General features: G+C 30.7%; 3 protein-coding genes across 3 annotated transcripts; 1 reads left to right on the forward strand and 2 right to left on the reverse strand.

Moving 5' to 3' along the window:
* The first annotated feature begins 734 nt into the window (after positions 1-734).
* LOC107956348 (alcohol dehydrogenase class-3) lies at positions 735-3,768 on the forward strand. Its single transcript, XM_041116738.1, has 9 exons — positions 735-1,005; positions 1,088-1,224; positions 1,727-1,773; positions 1,857-2,182; positions 2,343-2,425; positions 2,602-2,677; positions 2,905-3,062; positions 3,143-3,304; positions 3,385-3,768. The coding sequence occupies exons 1-9, from the start codon at positions 972-974 to the stop codon at positions 3,499-3,501; spliced, it is 1,140 nt and encodes a 379-aa protein (XP_040972672.1). The 5' UTR covers positions 735-971; the 3' UTR covers positions 3,502-3,768.
* A 3,688-nt stretch (positions 3,769-7,456) lies between these two features.
* On the reverse strand, positions 7,457-8,290 carry LOC107956877 (uncharacterized). Its single transcript, XM_016892364.2, has 2 exons — positions 7,867-8,290; positions 7,457-7,762 (listed from the first exon to the last, which is right to left on the reverse strand). Exons 1-2 carry the CDS (start codon positions 8,175-8,177, stop codon positions 7,693-7,695), a joined length of 381 nt encoding a protein of 126 aa, XP_016747853.1. The 5' UTR covers positions 8,178-8,290; the 3' UTR covers positions 7,457-7,692.
* A 1,343-nt stretch (positions 8,291-9,633) lies between these two features.
* On the reverse strand, positions 9,634-10,426 carry LOC107956876 (uncharacterized). The gene is made up of 2 exons (XM_016892363.2): positions 10,022-10,426; positions 9,634-9,905 (listed from the first exon to the last, which is right to left on the reverse strand). Exons 1-2 carry the CDS (start codon positions 10,300-10,302, stop codon positions 9,851-9,853), a joined length of 336 nt encoding a protein of 111 aa, XP_016747852.1. The 5' UTR covers positions 10,303-10,426; the 3' UTR covers positions 9,634-9,850.
* Positions 10,427-16,537: the final 6,111 nt, after the last annotated feature.

The following is a 16,537-nucleotide window of genomic DNA, read 5'->3' on the forward strand; positions in this document are numbered from 1 at the left end:
TTTCGAAATTTCAATGCATGAATTTTAGAAATCATGAGATGATATTGGTTTCGAGGGTTTGAATTGTCGTATCCTAACGTACTGGATGTGATATTTTATTCCTTCGGAATAAGAGAATCTTAGCATCCAATTCGAGTATATTCAAACACTTTTAAATGGGATTGTATTTTTAAAATCATTTCAAATTTTCGATATTAGGACATTAATTAATCGATTAGGTACTAATTTTGGGCGTTGCGAGGGTGCTAATCCTTCCTCGTACGTAACCGACTCCTGAACCCGTTTTCTTGACCTTCGTAGGCTAAAATCAATATTTTAATAAAATAAAATATTTTATTATGTGATCCGATCACACCTAAACAAAAAGGATTGGTGGCGACTTCAAACTTTCGTTTTTAAAAGTCAATTCCCGTTTTTCAAAAAATGGTTTCGACAATTTTAATACACTTTTATTTTTATTAGAATTTATTATAATTTTTATAAACTTTTATGAATTTTTTAATAATATTTTATAAGTTTTTATAAGTTTATATAATTTTTTTAAGATTTAATATTTTTAATGATTTTTATGAAATTATTTTTATAATTTTTAATAAATTTTTATGATTTTTAAATAAAAAATATAATATTAAACTAAAAGCTATTACGTGTGACCATGAATTAATTTTAACTGTAAATGTAGTAAAAAACGAAAATCATTAATGAAAAATTTTAATTGATTTTTTATTCTTTTTGTTAATGACAAGAACTTGGACTACGGGATACCAAAACCTGGTTAGGGATAAGATTCCACTGTGAAACAAACATCAGCGATTCCAGGACAAATCGATTTGATTTATCGCATATCCGAAAAAACAGAAAAATTAAGATAGTTTTGTCCACTCCTTCTCTCAACCTCAAAATAAATTGATTAATTGATCCTTCTGATTTGAGATTTCTATTGTCTTCTAAAATCCTCTTCATTTTCATCAATGGCGACTCAAGGGCAAGTCATAACTTGCAAAGGTATTTCTCTTTATTTATTTATTGATGTGTTTGCCAGTTGTTTTAAAACCTTATTAATTCTAATGTGGTTGTGATTGTGAAGCGGCGGTGGCTTATGAACCGAACAAGCCACTGGTCATTGAGGATGTCCAGGTGGCTCCGCCACAAGCCGGTGAGGTTCGGATCAAGATTCTCTTCACTGCTCTCTGCCACACTGATGCCTACACTTGGAGCGGAAAGGTTTTCCCGTTTTCTTTTCATTTCCATTTTCTATATCTACATGTTTCCTTTTTTGGTTTGCAAAATATATCAGTGCCAATTGCTTATCTTGAACAAGGAGCTGTTTAAGATGAATAAAAAAAAAGGGATTATTTTAGCGTTATTTGCTTTTCCATCCTAACGAACACTTCTTTTTCTGTAGGATAATGATTTTTTTTTTTGGTTCAAAAAATGCCATGTAAACTTGATTGCTAGGAACGAATAAAAAGTGGAAATTCCATGCTAAATGGGAGTATTTTGTTGATTTTGTATTATTGATTTAAAATAGGAAAGATATGTGTATAATGTTTCAAATTGGAGTGAGATGCTATTGATAAGAATATAATTTGATGTTCTTTGTGTATCCTCTTGCAGTGACAGTGCTAACACCTAGTTTGATCTGGTTCTAGTTTTTCTTTTCTTCTTTGATATTTTTCTAATCAGCTGTTTAATTATGATGTCATGCTTGATTTACCTTTTTAAGGATCCTGAGGGTCTATTCCCGTGCATTCTTGGACATGAAGCTGCTGGGTATGTTTTTTCCTTTTAGTTCTTACAGTTTATGAGCCTCTTGGTTGGTAAAGAGTGAGAAATGTTTGAATTTTTTAGTGCAGAATTGTAGAAAGTGTTGGTGAAGGTGTAACTGAAGTTCAACCAGGTGACCATGTCATCCCTTGTTACCAGGCAGAGTGCAGAGAATGCAAGTTCTGCAAATCAGGTAAGACTAACCTATGTGGCAAAGTTAGGACAGCCACTGGAGCTGGAGTCATGATGAATGATCGCAAGAGCCGCTTCTCAATTAATGGGAAACCTATCTACCACTTCATGGGCACCTCAACATTTAGCCAGTACACGGTTGTGCATGATGTTAGTGTTGCAAAGATTGATCCACAGGCTCCTTTGGACAAAGTATGCCTTCTTGGTTGTGGTGTTCCAACTGGTAAGTGCTTGTTTAGCTTTCTCTTCATTTTATGAATCTGTAATTGCATATACAATCATATAGCAATTGGATTTTTTTTTATTTGACTGTATATATATTATTTATTTTGTGATGCCTTTGTACACAACTTTCATTTCATACGTACTTTGGTGTTGGATAGGACTTGGAGCAGTTTGGAACACAGCCAAAGTTGAACCAGGGGCCATTGTTGCTATTTTTGGCCTTGGGACTGTTGGTCTTGCTGTAAGTGTCAAATATGCATCTTGCGTAGAAATTTGTTGATATTGTTTATTATGAAGTCCTATGCACATTTTGAGCTGCCTTTTAAAAATATTTGTTATTCTCATCGTTATTCTCTTTGTGGTGCTTGTTTGTTTGATATTAAATTGTTTTTGTGATCCTGGAATGCAATGTTACAGGTTGCAGAGGGTGCAAAGTCAGCTGGTGCTTCAAGAATAATTGGCGTTGATATTGATAGCAAAAAGTTTGATGTAGGCAAGTAATTTACAAATGATAATGCTTACAAAGAAGAATTTGGTAAATATTAATATGAAATATTCAATAAACAATGTGTAATGTGAATAATGAAATAAATTGTAAGAAAATGGGTGGATATTGTTTTTCTTTTCTTATTTTTTGTAATAAATCTAAACCATTCATTATTTCTATTTCTATATTCTGATTTCTTTCTTTCTTTCTTTTTGGTGAAATGCAACTTGCAGCAAAGAATTTTGGAGTTACAGAGTTTGTGAATCCAAAGGACTATGATAAACCAATTCAGCAGGTCCTTGTTGATCTCACAGATGGTGGTGTTGATTACAGTTTCGAGTGTATCGGAAATGTCTCTGTCATGAGGGCTGCTTTGGAATGCTGTCACAAGGTATGTGGTGCCTGAATTTGATGAGCACTAATGACTGCATAACCGGAAGACCACTGCTAAAGTGCCCGAGAAATTTTCAGGGCTGGGGAACATCAGTTATCATAGGTGTTGCCGCATCAGGTCAGGAGATATCTACACGACCTTTCCAATTGGTGACTGGCCGTGTTTGGAAAGGGACAGCTTTTGGTGGTTTCAAGAGTCGTTCACAAGTGCCTTGGCTTGTGGAAAAATACATGAAGAAGGTAAACGTAGTTTGTAGGCGAATCTATATTTAAGCCTGTAGAATGATCAGGATATTATTATACTCTCCTTATCATTGCAGGAAATCAAAATAGATGAGTACATCACCCACAATTTGACCCTTGGAGATATTAACAAGGCATTTGATCTGATGCATGAAGGGGGTTGCCTCCGATGTGTGCTTAAGATGAATGAATGAGGCTAATATGGGTGAACTAAAGGGGTGATCTGTGAAGAACTACGTGCCTATCTTCTACAACCGGGTTTGTACTTCCACTGCCAACTTATGAGTATAAAGTAGAGTCTGTTGGAACAAACTTTTTCTATGAAGCCTAGTAGTTTAACCTTGTGAAAAATGTTTGGTTTATGATGTTAAAAGAGAACCAACGATGGAGGTGTGTGCATGAATGAATAAAATAATTAATCTCCAAATTATCTGAATTATGGAGATGATGAGTATTGGACATATTTTGGTTGTTCCCTCGTGCAAGAATTTCTGGTGTCTATTCCTTTTTTCTCCTTTGAAAGAATTGCATAATTTCCATTTCCATCAAATTCCAGTTGCTGTTTTCGGGAAATATGGACTGATTGTGTCCTTTCGGTGGAGAGAGTGAATGAGATCAGTCTCAGATCAACGCTTTCTTGTTCGTGGTTAAAATTTCTGTTGTTGGTTTTGCTTGGTCCGATTCCTCTCAACTAGAAAGAATAGCACTTTGGAATTCTAATTTCCTGCGAATCTTGACTGTCTAGGGGGACCTTGCAGATAATTTTACATTTTCAATAGTCTTAAAATTTGGTACAATTAATCTCATTGCATCATTTTAGGTAATCGTAAAATTCTTAAGGTAATGTTGATTTTATGATAATTTTACCCTTTGGTTTTATAATTTTGGTCCATTGCAATTTATTCTCCCAACTTTTTATTTTTTACCTTATTTTTCTATCATTTGTGACAATTAAGTATTTCTAAACTAGATGAAATTAAGGAGCCAGCTTAATTAAATTAAAGAATACCTTTTTTTTTTCCCCAAAAAGGACATAAATTATACGAAACGTCATCAAGACTTTACATTTTAATAGGTTTATTTCTACGCTTGAATTAAGAATAAGTATATTTATCATTTAAAAAAAAATCAAATGTATAATTAATTATTTAAAACAAATAAAATTTTAATTACATTTCAAGAGATATATGAAATTTAAAAAAGATAAGTAATATTTAAAATTATTTCAACTTTAATTAAATATTTTTTCAAATAATCTTCCGTTCTGTCAATCAAATAGCCAAATAAACTAAACAAGGTAATATAATTACTCAATAAATTTTATATTCTAAGTTTTATGTTTGAAGAAAAAATTTAAATTATTAAAGTGAATTTTAATGGTAAAATAAACTTAATGTTACATTTGGTATACTTGATGTAAAAGTAGTTTCAAAATGATGGATGAAAGATAAATGTTACTACGTCAATATGTTTAGTTGTTGAAGATTATGACATATGTTACTTTTCTTAAGTGTTATTTGTTAATGTACTGTTGTTCTCTTAAAATCTTTATATGTTTATGTTTATAATTTTTTAAAAATAAAATAAAATATTAAAATAGGATGAATATTACTATTTAAAAATATTTATATTAAAATAAAAAATATTACAGTATTTAATTTTATATTAATATTAAAACAATAAAATAAATATATTGTTTAATAATATATTTATATTATTACTTTTTAGAATTATAAAATAATAAAAATATTTATATATAAATATAAAATAACAAAATATGAAATTTTATAATATTAATATTAATATAAATTTATTTTTATATCAATATATATTGTAATTAAATTTAAATAAAAATATCTTAGAAAATTATTGGATTTAAGTTCAAGTTAGGCTGGGTTGACCAGAAGACAAGGAATCCTTGTTTAAGTCTAATCGAAGATAGGCTGGGCAGCCCACCCGACTCTACTTGTAATATGTGATTATTGAGTGAAGTTAAAAAAATTTAAGTGTGAGTGTATAAAAAATGATATTTATTATATATATATATATATCATTTTTATGCAATTATTATTTATATTATTTAATATATTTATAGTGAAATTTTTTAAATATTAATTTTTATTATCTAATAGTGTAAATACTTTTTAATTTTACAGTTAAAATTTTACAATTAATATATCAATAAATTGTCTCTTTTTTTTCATTTTAATTCCAAAAAAAAAAGATTTTCGAGAATATTTTTTATATCTATTTCAATAAAATCGATATTATATATATAATTTTAGTACAGAACCTATCTTCTCAAATCTCACTGCAATAATTATTTTTAAAAAATTAGAAGGTTTAAATATTATTTAAAATATAAAAATATAAAAATTATTTTGAAATTATAAAAAATATATAATTATTAAAAAAATCACTTTCAAAATGACCCTAAATAAATGAATGTCTAAATTCAAACATATTGTGACATATGTTTGTCTAGGTTGATTATTAACCTCATCTTTCAGTAATTTTAATATTTCTTTTACAAATTTCTTTATTTTTATAATTTTTATCATATATATTTTGAATTATTTAGATTCCATCATATGTTAAAAAATAGTTAATTCGGAGATTAATGTGGATAAAAAAATACAAAAATTAAATTACAAAATATATTAAATTCAAGGATTAAATTATTATCTCAAATGGTATACACATAAGATTATTTATCAAAATAACAAGTTTGCAATAGTTAACATAGGCAATGCCACCACCGCTTTTTTCCTTTCACAATCATCCTTCCATCATGAGGCTATAACGGGTTTAAAAAAATCATTTTTAATAGGCTATAATTGGTGGTGCCAACCTATACGGCGACACCAGTATATGCCAAAATATGGGTTTGAATCGGGTTGGAGGGGTGGAGGGTGTCTATCAAGCGACATCTTTTTTTTTTTTACTCTTTTCATTTTTTTTATCTCAAATAACAAAATTTTTATTACCAATATATATATGCATTTACATAACAAATATTCAACATATATAGATTGTAAAAATTGGTAAAGCTAAATAAGTTCAATTAATCGGTATTCAATCAATTAATTTAGTGTATACTTACGGGGTCATACACAACTTCTCTTCTAATGCATTCAGTCAAATAAATAATAATTACAAAAAATTAAATATATAGGAACACATCAACTATTCTAAAATCTAATGTCAACTCAACAGCTACATCCAACTAATAAATAACACGACTTGAAGCTTAAACCCGCAGGTACAAGCTTGAAATATGTAAATAAAGTGGTAGACAATGCTGTGGGTATAACGCCAAAACCCAGGGGCGAAGCCAAAACAATTTTTTAGAGGGGTCGGATGAAATTTTAATTTTTTATACCCTATATCTTTATAATTTTTAAAGGATTAAATTAAATTTTTATAATTTAGGGGACCAAAGTGTAATTTTACCTTTACTAATTTAAAATATTTAAAAAATCTCAAGGGCCTAAATAGAAATTTTACATTTTAGGGGGGCCGGGGCCCCTGCCAGCCCCCCTAGATTCGCCACTGCCAAAACCTACGGCTTTCTTTCATTGTCTAGGCTCCTACTACACCCTCCAATGAACACGTTGTTTAAAAAAAAGTTAAAAATTAAATCGTTTTATTTTTGTAAGTTAGAAATTTTCAATCCGATAGTTAATATTGTTAGTATTTTCTATTAAAATTTATTAATTAAGTATGTTAAATAGATTACCTAATTACAAACATGTTTAGTTAATGAATTTTAATAGAAATTACAAATAATGATAATTATTGAATTAAAAATTTTAAATTGAAAAGATAAAGGATTGAAATTTTAAAATTTTAAAGTACATAAATTAAATTTTAAATTCTGAATAAATATAGGGACTAATAACTATTTTAACCTAGATTAATCTCAGCAGGTTAAGACAACTTGGTTACCAACAAGGAAGCTCTCTCAAGCTTTTATGTAATATGAATTTTCATCTCCCTCATTTTGCCTCCTTTGAACGGTTCTTTTCTCAAGTTTTCGCAACACAATCTGATGTAGCTTAATGGTATCGATATTATTATCAGTGTAAGAAAATGTGAGTTCGAGTGTGTTGAAGTGTATTATCCTCTTATTTAAAGGTTAGAAAATAGTTATAAATAATTTTAAATATTGTACAAAAAATAAACACAATTAATAGAACAATACTTAATTTATAAACCACGTACATGTTTAAAATATTATTGAAAGTGAAAACTACGTAGTAATACGCAAAATTTTATTATAATTATTTATATTAGCCACTAAGACATATCAATAAAAATGCGATTTATACATGCAGTGTGTACATTCAACTTTATTTTTGGCTCCCTTGTGATTGGGGTGTTGTCTATGGTTCATCTTCTTCATCTTTGACTTGAGCCAAGATTGCATTTGCTTTCTCCATGGCAACAATTTCTCTGCAAATTAAATACACAAGTCAAGGCATGCATCTTAATTAATCAAATGATAATAAGTATTTTTATAAGATGATAAGAAAGTTTGAATTGCAGGATCAAATTACCGAAGGAAACGAGTCAGGTTAGCAGCTTGAACCAAATCTCCTCCCTCACGAGCTTTCAAGATTCCCAACATGAGTTCCAGCTTGAGTCGAGTCATGGCTGATTGCTTGGCCATCATTTGAGCTTCTTGTTTCAGCTCATTGCATTGCCTCTCAATCTCTCGGAACCTTGTCACTAATTTTGACTGCTCCTCTATTAAGCATAGTTGATCTTCCCTTACCTTTCCCATCTCGGTTTTCAGTCGTTTGGCTTTGGTCCGCACTTTCAAATGCTTCTTCGCCATGTCTGGGTTATCAGTCCTGCTGGGTGCCATGGATGTTTATAAGTGTTGTAGGCTTGTAGTAGCTGATCAAGTTCTGAAGTAAACCGATTGAGATATGATGTTGATGACTGAAACTGTGCCCAGACATGGTTTAAAATAGCTGAAAAATTCGGTAAGCTCCTAGGAACAACAGCGAACTTAGATGGAAATGATTGAACAGAAGGACGACAGAAACTTACAATCAGAGTATATATAGTTGTCAGCGTCGTCTTGGAGTAGAGACTGTGCCTTTAGGTATCGCGCGCTCCTTCGACAGTAATCACGCGATATCTGCATCTTCTTCCTGAAAGTGATACGTACGCTTTTTATAATGTTTAAAAACTTTAGAATATGCTTTCTACTCTTTGTAATTTTGTTTAAAGAAATTTCATCCTTCTATTTTCCAAATTTAGAAATTTTATTAAATTAAGATTTATTACAACGTTACGTTATTAAAAATAATATTTATATCAATCAAGTTAAAACTCAATCGAAATTTATTTAAAAATCTATTTTTATATTTATATTCAAATAATTTTTTTATTATCAATATGAATTTACATCAAAACAGGGTCTAAAACTTATATATGAACCCTAAAAAATAACTAGAAGTGAATGTGAAGTAATAGAAGTCTCTGTATTATATCTCAAACTGTATTTTGGTTTTTGTATTGAAAATTGAGTAAACTAATTATTATATGTTAAAAAAAGAAGTATAGTAGTCCCTTCTTTAAAATTGTGCTATATTATTGTTATATAAATATAAGGTATAATATGAAATTTGACCCTTGACTTTTATACATTTATTTTAATTTGACTTCTACTCTTTTATTTAAGAGCAAATTGACCCTTGACTTGGTATTATTTTTATCTTATATATATTATGCTAGCAAATAATTTTTAAATTATAAAAAAATTAAAAAAGTTCATAAATAAAAGTTATAATTCCAAAAATTATGAAAATGGCTCTTCAAAATTGAGAAAAAAAGATAAAAATTTCAAATACAATTTAAAAGATTATAAAATAATTTCAAATTTTCTATAAAATAAAAAATAAAAAATAATTTTTAAAAATTTTAAAAGATTATGAAAAAAATTTAAAAAAAAAACCTTCAAAAATGCAAATATTTTTTCTTTTTATAATTTAGAGAGTTAATTACATCCAAATTATACATACTTCTTTTTCCTTCTAAAAGAGTGATCATCCAGAACAATCATCTCTCTTAACGCTGAATAAAAGAATAAATTTAATTTAATTGTATTTTTTTTAAAAATAATTTTTATTTTTTACTTTAAAGAGTTTTTTTAATAATTTTTGGAATTATATTTTTTATTTATGATCTTTTTGAACCTTTAATTTTTTTTGAAAATTTTAAATTATTTGTTGAGGTGAAATGTAAAATAAAATAAAATTTAATTAGCATTGAAATGTTGAAGGGTATTTAAAAGAGTAAAGACTAAATTGAATAAATGTATAAAAAAAAAGGATTAAATTTATTATTATATTTTATATAACATCAAAATAAATATTCAAACGACATAGTTTACACGTAAAAAACAAAGCACCCTTCAAACTTCTGGGTAAGCACCACAACAGTACTGCAGCATGCATTAGATTCCATAAAAAAAATCACCAAAATTCTGCTCCAACGATCTCCGTTGCATTTGCTTTCTATGTATCTTCTTCATCTTTGTGCATCAGCTAAGATTGCTTTTGCTTTTTCCACGGAAACAATTTCACTGCAAATTAAATGCAGAATCATAGTTAAAATAAACCCATGCATCTTAAGTAATCAAATCATCATAACTACTTTTATAAGATGATAAGAAAGTTTTTAATTGCAGAAACAAATTACCCAAGGAAGCGAGTGAGATAAGCGGCTTGAACCAAATCTCCACCCTCACGAGCTTTCAGAATTCCCAACATCAGACTCAGCTTGATTCCAGTCATGGCTGATTGCTTGGCTATCATTTCAGCTTCTTGCTGCAGTTCATTGCATTGCCTCTCAATCTCTCCAAACCTTGTTATTAGTTTTGTCTGCTCCTCTCTTAAGCATAATTGGTCTTCCCGTACCTTTCCCATCTCGGCTTTCAGTCGTTTGGCTTCGATCCTCACTTTCAAATGCTTCTTCGCCATTTCTGGGTGATCAGTCCTTCTTCTGGGTGCCTTGGGATATTAATTTATAAGTGTTGTAGGCTTGTAGTAGCTCAAGTTTTGAACTAAAAAGCCGATTGAGAAATGATGTTGATGACTGAAAATAGCCATCATCAACACGGTTTTAAAGAGCTGAAATTCAGTATGAATAATCGGCGAAGAGGGATAGAACTTAGGAGGAAACCACTAGAGAGAAGAAAGTGCGAGAAAATTCCATTAAAGTGCAGTATATATAGTGCATCATCATGGAAGGGAGACTCCGTCGTAGTATCGCACGAAGAACTTTAACATATACTGTATTTTTCATATTTAAAATTAAATATTTTTTTATTATTAATACGAATTTAGATCAAAACTTGATCTTGGGAAAATTGATGGAAATTCAACGAAAGGCAGGGATATGGTAGAAGAAGAATTTTCACTGTTGTGGGGTAAATGTTTATGTCCCTTGTTGTGTTGTCTTTGTTATTTCCTTCAAGTGGACAAAGACTCGCTGATCAATATGAAATTCATCCTAAGATGCTTCGAGGTCTTTTTGGTCTCAACATATATTCTCAGAAGTCAAATTTGATTGCTATTGGACCAGATGAGGAGTTTGTCCCATGCCAAATCGATCTGATCCCCTTTTTCGTCATTATCGTCGTTGTTTTTCATCTCATGGTGGGGCTGCATTGGGAGAGACCAATTGATTTTCACTCTTTCATGTCTTATTGCTTTTCGAGGCCTCTATCTGCATCGGATGTAGTCACAACAATCTTGGTCATGAAGACTGCATTGAGCATTTTGTTTCGACGAAACGGTGGAAGAATGCCAGTCTGGTTGATTGAACCGGACTCAGTTATGCCTATTTGTTGGAGTCTCCTAAAGAGATCAATTGCAGGAAGTTGGAAATCGGCGATGTTGTATTTGTTTCATCGGGTGGGGGTTGTAGTCATTGCTGGTGCCAATGATGGAGGAAGCTGATGAACTTAAAATGGTGTCCATGCTGCAATTTTTTATAATGGCTGGTGTGTCATGGTGTCTAGGCATCTTTGGTTCGTTTAAGGTGTGCGGTTGTGTGTTGGTAGCATTGTAGTTGGTACTTCTAAAGGTGTATGTTTTGTATCTCTTTGGAACCTTTCGGTTAGCAACAACTCAAGAATTATTTTATGGATTCTTCTCATCACATCATTTATTATATCTTCTCAATTATATAATAACATTTCAGTAATTTTTTCCATGTTATTGATACATAATTTTGATAATTTTTTTTTATCATGAACCATATAATCCTAAACTTCGAACTCCGAACTCCGAACATAGAACCCTAAACTCCAAACCATGAAAACCTTGAACACCAAACACTAGATCTAAATCTTGAACTTGAAACCCTAAACCTCAAATCGAGAATCTTAAACCCTAAACATGTTTGAGGTTCAAGATTCAAGTTTAGGGTTTAAAGTTCGAGATTTAGGGTTTGAGTTTGGGGTTCAAGGTTCATGGTTTTGGATTCGGGGTAAAATAATTACGAAAATTATGTGTCAATGACATGAAAAAATTGTTGAGATGTCATGTAATTAAAAAGAGACCATGGATGATGTAGTGGAAAGGGTCCATCAAATAATTTCTCGCACCAAACAAACTCATTCCGATTAGATTACATATCCACATAATATAAATGGCATATCTAGTTTATACACAATCAGACAATTAGACTATTCTTCGCAAACATTAAAATAATGAAACAGTTACATATTTACCAATAATAATTTACAATTTATATATTTATTATATTTAACAAACTTAAATATCTATAAATATAAAATAATTTCAAAAAAATTGATAAAATCTTGCAAACTTGAAAAATCAAAACCCTAATATTCTTTCGACTAAAAAAAAGTTTGAGCAACGCATGAGAGAAAAGCATAAGAATTACTTGTTTTTTTCTTTCTAAGATGGTGTTTGGTATGGTAAAAAGCAATCATTTTCTTGATCATTTAATTGGTGGGAGAATAACTCTAGTGTTTGATTTAACTTTATTGAGAATGTAATATTCCTTTGAGAATTATTTTCCTACAATCATGAGAATATGATTCCAAAATAATGGTGGGAATGTAACTTCCCCATATACTTGGAAAGTTAATTTTTATCTTTGAGCCGAAAATACAAGAAAATGACTCTAATAATATAAATAAGATAATCATTAACTAGAATGATATGGGTGCAAAATTAATTGCTGAAATAATATGTTTTCTACAATAAAAGAATGCCTTGACGGGCTCAAATCAAAATTGGCGGTGATGATTTGGGCCTTAAATTTCAGGTGTTTCACTCATGAGAAGATTAATTCATGTCAGGGTTAGGTATAGGGGAGGCCCAAATCAGAATTGGTGGTGTAGATCTGGGCATCATGAGAAAATATAGTGCCGAATTAGGCCTCCCCTAGGCCTATCCCTTGACACGAATTAGACTTCTCATGAGTCAATAGTTTCATAAAAAATGTTAGCACAGGTTGGAAAAATTATTTTCGACTTGGTTAGGAATCTCTGCCAAATTGGCACTATATTTTTTGATTTGGACAAAGATTCTCTGCTCAACATGACAACTTGAGCATGGGTGAAAAATTAAATACCTGATCCCTACTATATAAACCCCCCGAAAACAATTCACAACACAGTTGAAAAAAATTTGAGCACATCCTGTTGACCAAAACACGTTAGCAAACAAATATAAATATAAATAATTGTATATATAAATAAAAAAATTAATATAAACAAATATTTATATAAAAAAATTATATTTATGTAAAAAAACTAGATTTAAATAAAAAAATTAAATAAATATTTAACATTAGATCTAAAAACAATTAAATAAACAAAATTTTAGAAAACCAAAAATCGAATAAAGGGAATCGAGTTTTACTAGATGTCGAAGTCTGTTTTCACAGTTTCCTTAAGACAGATTCGACCGCTCCTATGGTACTTTGAGAAACGTTGGTCGACTGCCTCTCAAGATACAACAAAAAATGATTTCGACAATAGTACCTTTGCAGTGATCAACGAACAAACCTTGCCTTCTTCAATTACTGAAATGTTTGAAAATTTGGAGAGGAAAATGAAAAGAATTTTTTAGAGTGAAAAATATTTGTTATTTCTCTGTGTCTATGACTAAAGAATTCTGCAGTCTTCTTTAGGCTTTTATAGGCAATCAATATGGAGGAATTTTAGAAATTTTCATGAATAAATAAGCAAATCTTTTCATTAAATGAGCCTTTAAATCAATTTGAATAAAACCAAATCAAATTGAAAATCAATCTGATTGGAATAAAATGAAATCAAGATATTTTTCCTTTTAATACAGATTCTGTATAATATCTGCTAAGAAAAAAATAAAATATGTATTGGGCTAAAATATCTACATGACCTTTTTGGGCCCGACCGATTTGGACATTTCATGTCACCCACGTCGTGTGGGTGCGCCCCCAACCCCAACGGATTTGGACCTGCACCCCCTCGCGCGCGAGGCAAGGTTTCAAGCTTAGTCATTCAATAATACCTCAAGTGGGTTCTCAAATATATACATATCTCACACTTGGTATTTAACCAATATGAGATCTAAGCTTTTCTTTTCCTCAACAAATATTCACAAGTGGCTTACTTTGAGCATCAATTTCTCATTCATCACTCAACCATTTTGAGCATAAGATCTACCGTTGTAAAGGTCTCATGGAGTAGAATATAAAACCATAATTTATGATTTAACTCTCCATCTTTACTAATTGAGAATATGCCTTAAAGTTTTTTTTAAAAGAATTACATATTTTCTAATAATCCCTCACATGAATGACAATTGATAGTTTTAACAAAAAACATTGACTCGATGTGGTGATAGAATCTATGATCGATAGTTGCATAGGATAGGTAGGCATCCACCCTTGAACCTTCCATTGTGAAAGTATATTTACTTTACTAACTGACTAGTCGACGTGATGTCCTTGAACTATTCTGCCTTTTGTGTAAAAGATGATATACCTTACACAACTACCTTATTGGCAAGGTTTTAGTTCACATGGGTATGTTCATATAGCCATGAAAATCTCTTGGTTTTACAGGAGTTTGAGAGAACTATGCTCCAATATTCTCCTTGAAGCAACCCCACTTCATTCTCACATTGGTGACTTATGTTGCTCGACTCACTAAAACACATAATGATCATTAAAAGCATTGTTTAACCTATCTCATATTTAGTCACAATTTACATCATAGGAATGGACTTGGGATAATAACCCCCACAGTGACCTCACAGGTCTATGCAAGTAGGTTGTCCCTTTGAACCTAGATATTGAGATCTCCAGTCAGTTGGTAGGCTTTTCCTTCACATAGTGCATTTTATTTTCATGGGCTTTAGTCTCAGTCCTTTTGATGTTTTATCAACATGATCTCGATTTAAGCTTTTAGTTAGCAGATCCACAATATTATCTTTTAATTTTACAAAATCAATAGAGATAACCCCATTTGAGATCAATTGTTTAACGGTATTATGTCGACGATGCATATGTCTCAACTTACTATTATACATTACGTTAGCAAGGCACCCCTACATTTTCAAGTGGTTGTAGGATGATTTTTTACCTTTCCATAACTCATATACTGTCTTGTCTCTTTTCTTGCGATGCACCTTATTTAAAAGGTAATTAGTTTAAAGAAAATCTTACCCCACATTTCCTATGATAACTTAGAGCTTTCTAGCAAGGTTTTCATCATTTCCTTTAGAGTTCATTTTATTTATATTCGTTCGACTACTCCATTTGATTGAAGAGATAATGGTGGTGTTACTTCATGAATAATGTTATGTTGTGTATAGTATTCAAATGGTTCAACATATTCACCACCATGATTACTTCTCACCATCTTAATCTTTTTATTAAGTTGGTTTTCAACTCCTACTTATAGAGAATATATTTCTCTATAGCTTCGTCTTTGCTCTTAAGCAAATATACGTAGCAATATTTTGTGCTATCATCAATGAAGGTAATAAAATATTTTTTCCCTCTTCTTGTTTGAACAAATTTTAAATCACAACCATTGCTATGTATTAGGTCAAGTGGTTTTGTGCTTCTTTGAATAGTTTGAAATGAAGACCTTGTTAATTTTGCCTTAACACATGTTTCAAATTTATGATTATAATTAATGTGAAACAAAGGAATGTGCTCTAAGTTAATTTATGTTCGTAAAGTATCATAATTAACATGTCTGAGCCTACCATGCCATAAATTAAATGACTTAAGCATATAAATAGAAGAAGAAACAACATTTTTATTAATAGTTTTACTTTTATAGAGATTGCATTAAGTTTCCACATGTCATTTAATACATATTCCCTTCCCACAAACATTCCCTCCTTAAAAAAAATTAGCTTTTAGGATTCAAACACCATTCTAAAACTATGTACACTTAGGAGTGTTAAAGAAACATGGTTCTTGCGTATGTTAGGCACATAAGTCCATATCAGATACTTCCTTAGAAATTTCTTCCACAGCATTGGCCTCGCTAGCTTTAACCTTATTTGGAATCCTACAACCAGATGACTTGTGCCCCATCTTGTTGCAATTGAAGCATTTCCCTTGAAATTTTTGCTTTTTGGAAACACCACCTTTTGGTCCCAGTTTAGACCCATTCTGAGGTTGTTTTCCTTTCTTGAAGTCCTTCTTGACTTCTATGACGTTTTCCCTAGCACCATTTACTACTTTGTTTAGCCTTTTTCTTCGTACCTCTATTGTCTTCTTTAATCCGAAGTCTGACAATTAAATTTTCCACTGGCATTTCCTTTGTTTTATGTTTTAGGTAATTCTTGAAGTCATTCCAAGTAGGAGACAACTTCTCAATAATGGTTGCCACTTGAAAGGATTCACTTATCACCATCCCTTCAGCAAGAATTCCATGAATGATCAGCTGAAGTTCCTACACTTGATTCACAACTAATTTAGAATCAATCATTACAAAATTCAAGAATTTAACAACAAAAAGCTTTTTAGCTCCAACATCTTCGGTTTTGTATTTATAGTCCAATGATGTCCATAATTCCTTGGTTATTTTCTTAACATTATACACTTCGTACAATGCATCCGAAAATTCATTCAGAATGTAGTTTCGGTATAGGAAATCAGAATTAAAATACATAGTCTGAAAAAGAGGTGGTGCACTTGGTATGCTTAAATACAAAGTCTTTCAAAGAACCA

The sequence above is a fragment of the Gossypium hirsutum genome, chromosome A07 (genome assembly GCF_007990345.1).
Source record: "Gossypium hirsutum isolate 1008001.06 chromosome A07, Gossypium_hirsutum_v2.1, whole genome shotgun sequence".
Classification (NCBI taxonomy): Eukaryota; Viridiplantae; Streptophyta; class Magnoliopsida; order Malvales; family Malvaceae; genus Gossypium; species Gossypium hirsutum.

Excerpts from the sequence above, each read along its gene's own strand:
- LOC107956348 (XM_041116738.1), top strand. The coding sequence starts at position 972 with ATGGCGACTCAAGGGCAAGTCATAACTTGCAAAG. Across the intron at positions 1,225-1,726 it reads CCTACACTTGGAGCGGAAAG|GATCCTGAGGGTCTATTCCC; the intron begins GTTTTCCCGTTT and ends TACCTTTTTAAG. Across the intron at positions 2,183-2,342 it reads TGGTTGTGGTGTTCCAACTG|GACTTGGAGCAGTTTGGAAC; the intron begins GTAAGTGCTTGT and ends GGTGTTGGATAG.
- LOC107956876 (XM_016892363.2), bottom strand. The coding sequence starts at position 10,302 with ATGGCGAAGAAGCATTTGAAAGTGAGGATCGAAGCCAAACGACTGAAA. Across the intron at positions 9,906-10,021 it reads TATCTCACTCGCTTCCTTGG|TGAAATTGTTTCCGTGGAAA; the intron begins GTAATTTGTTTC and ends TTTAATTTGCAG.
- LOC107956877 (XM_016892364.2), bottom strand. The coding sequence starts at position 8,177 with ATGGCACCCAGCAGGACTGATAACCCAGACATGGCGAAGAAGCATTTG. Across the intron at positions 7,763-7,866 it reads AACCTGACTCGTTTCCTTCG|AGAAATTGTTGCCATGGAGA; the intron begins GTAATTTGATCC and ends TTTAATTTGCAG.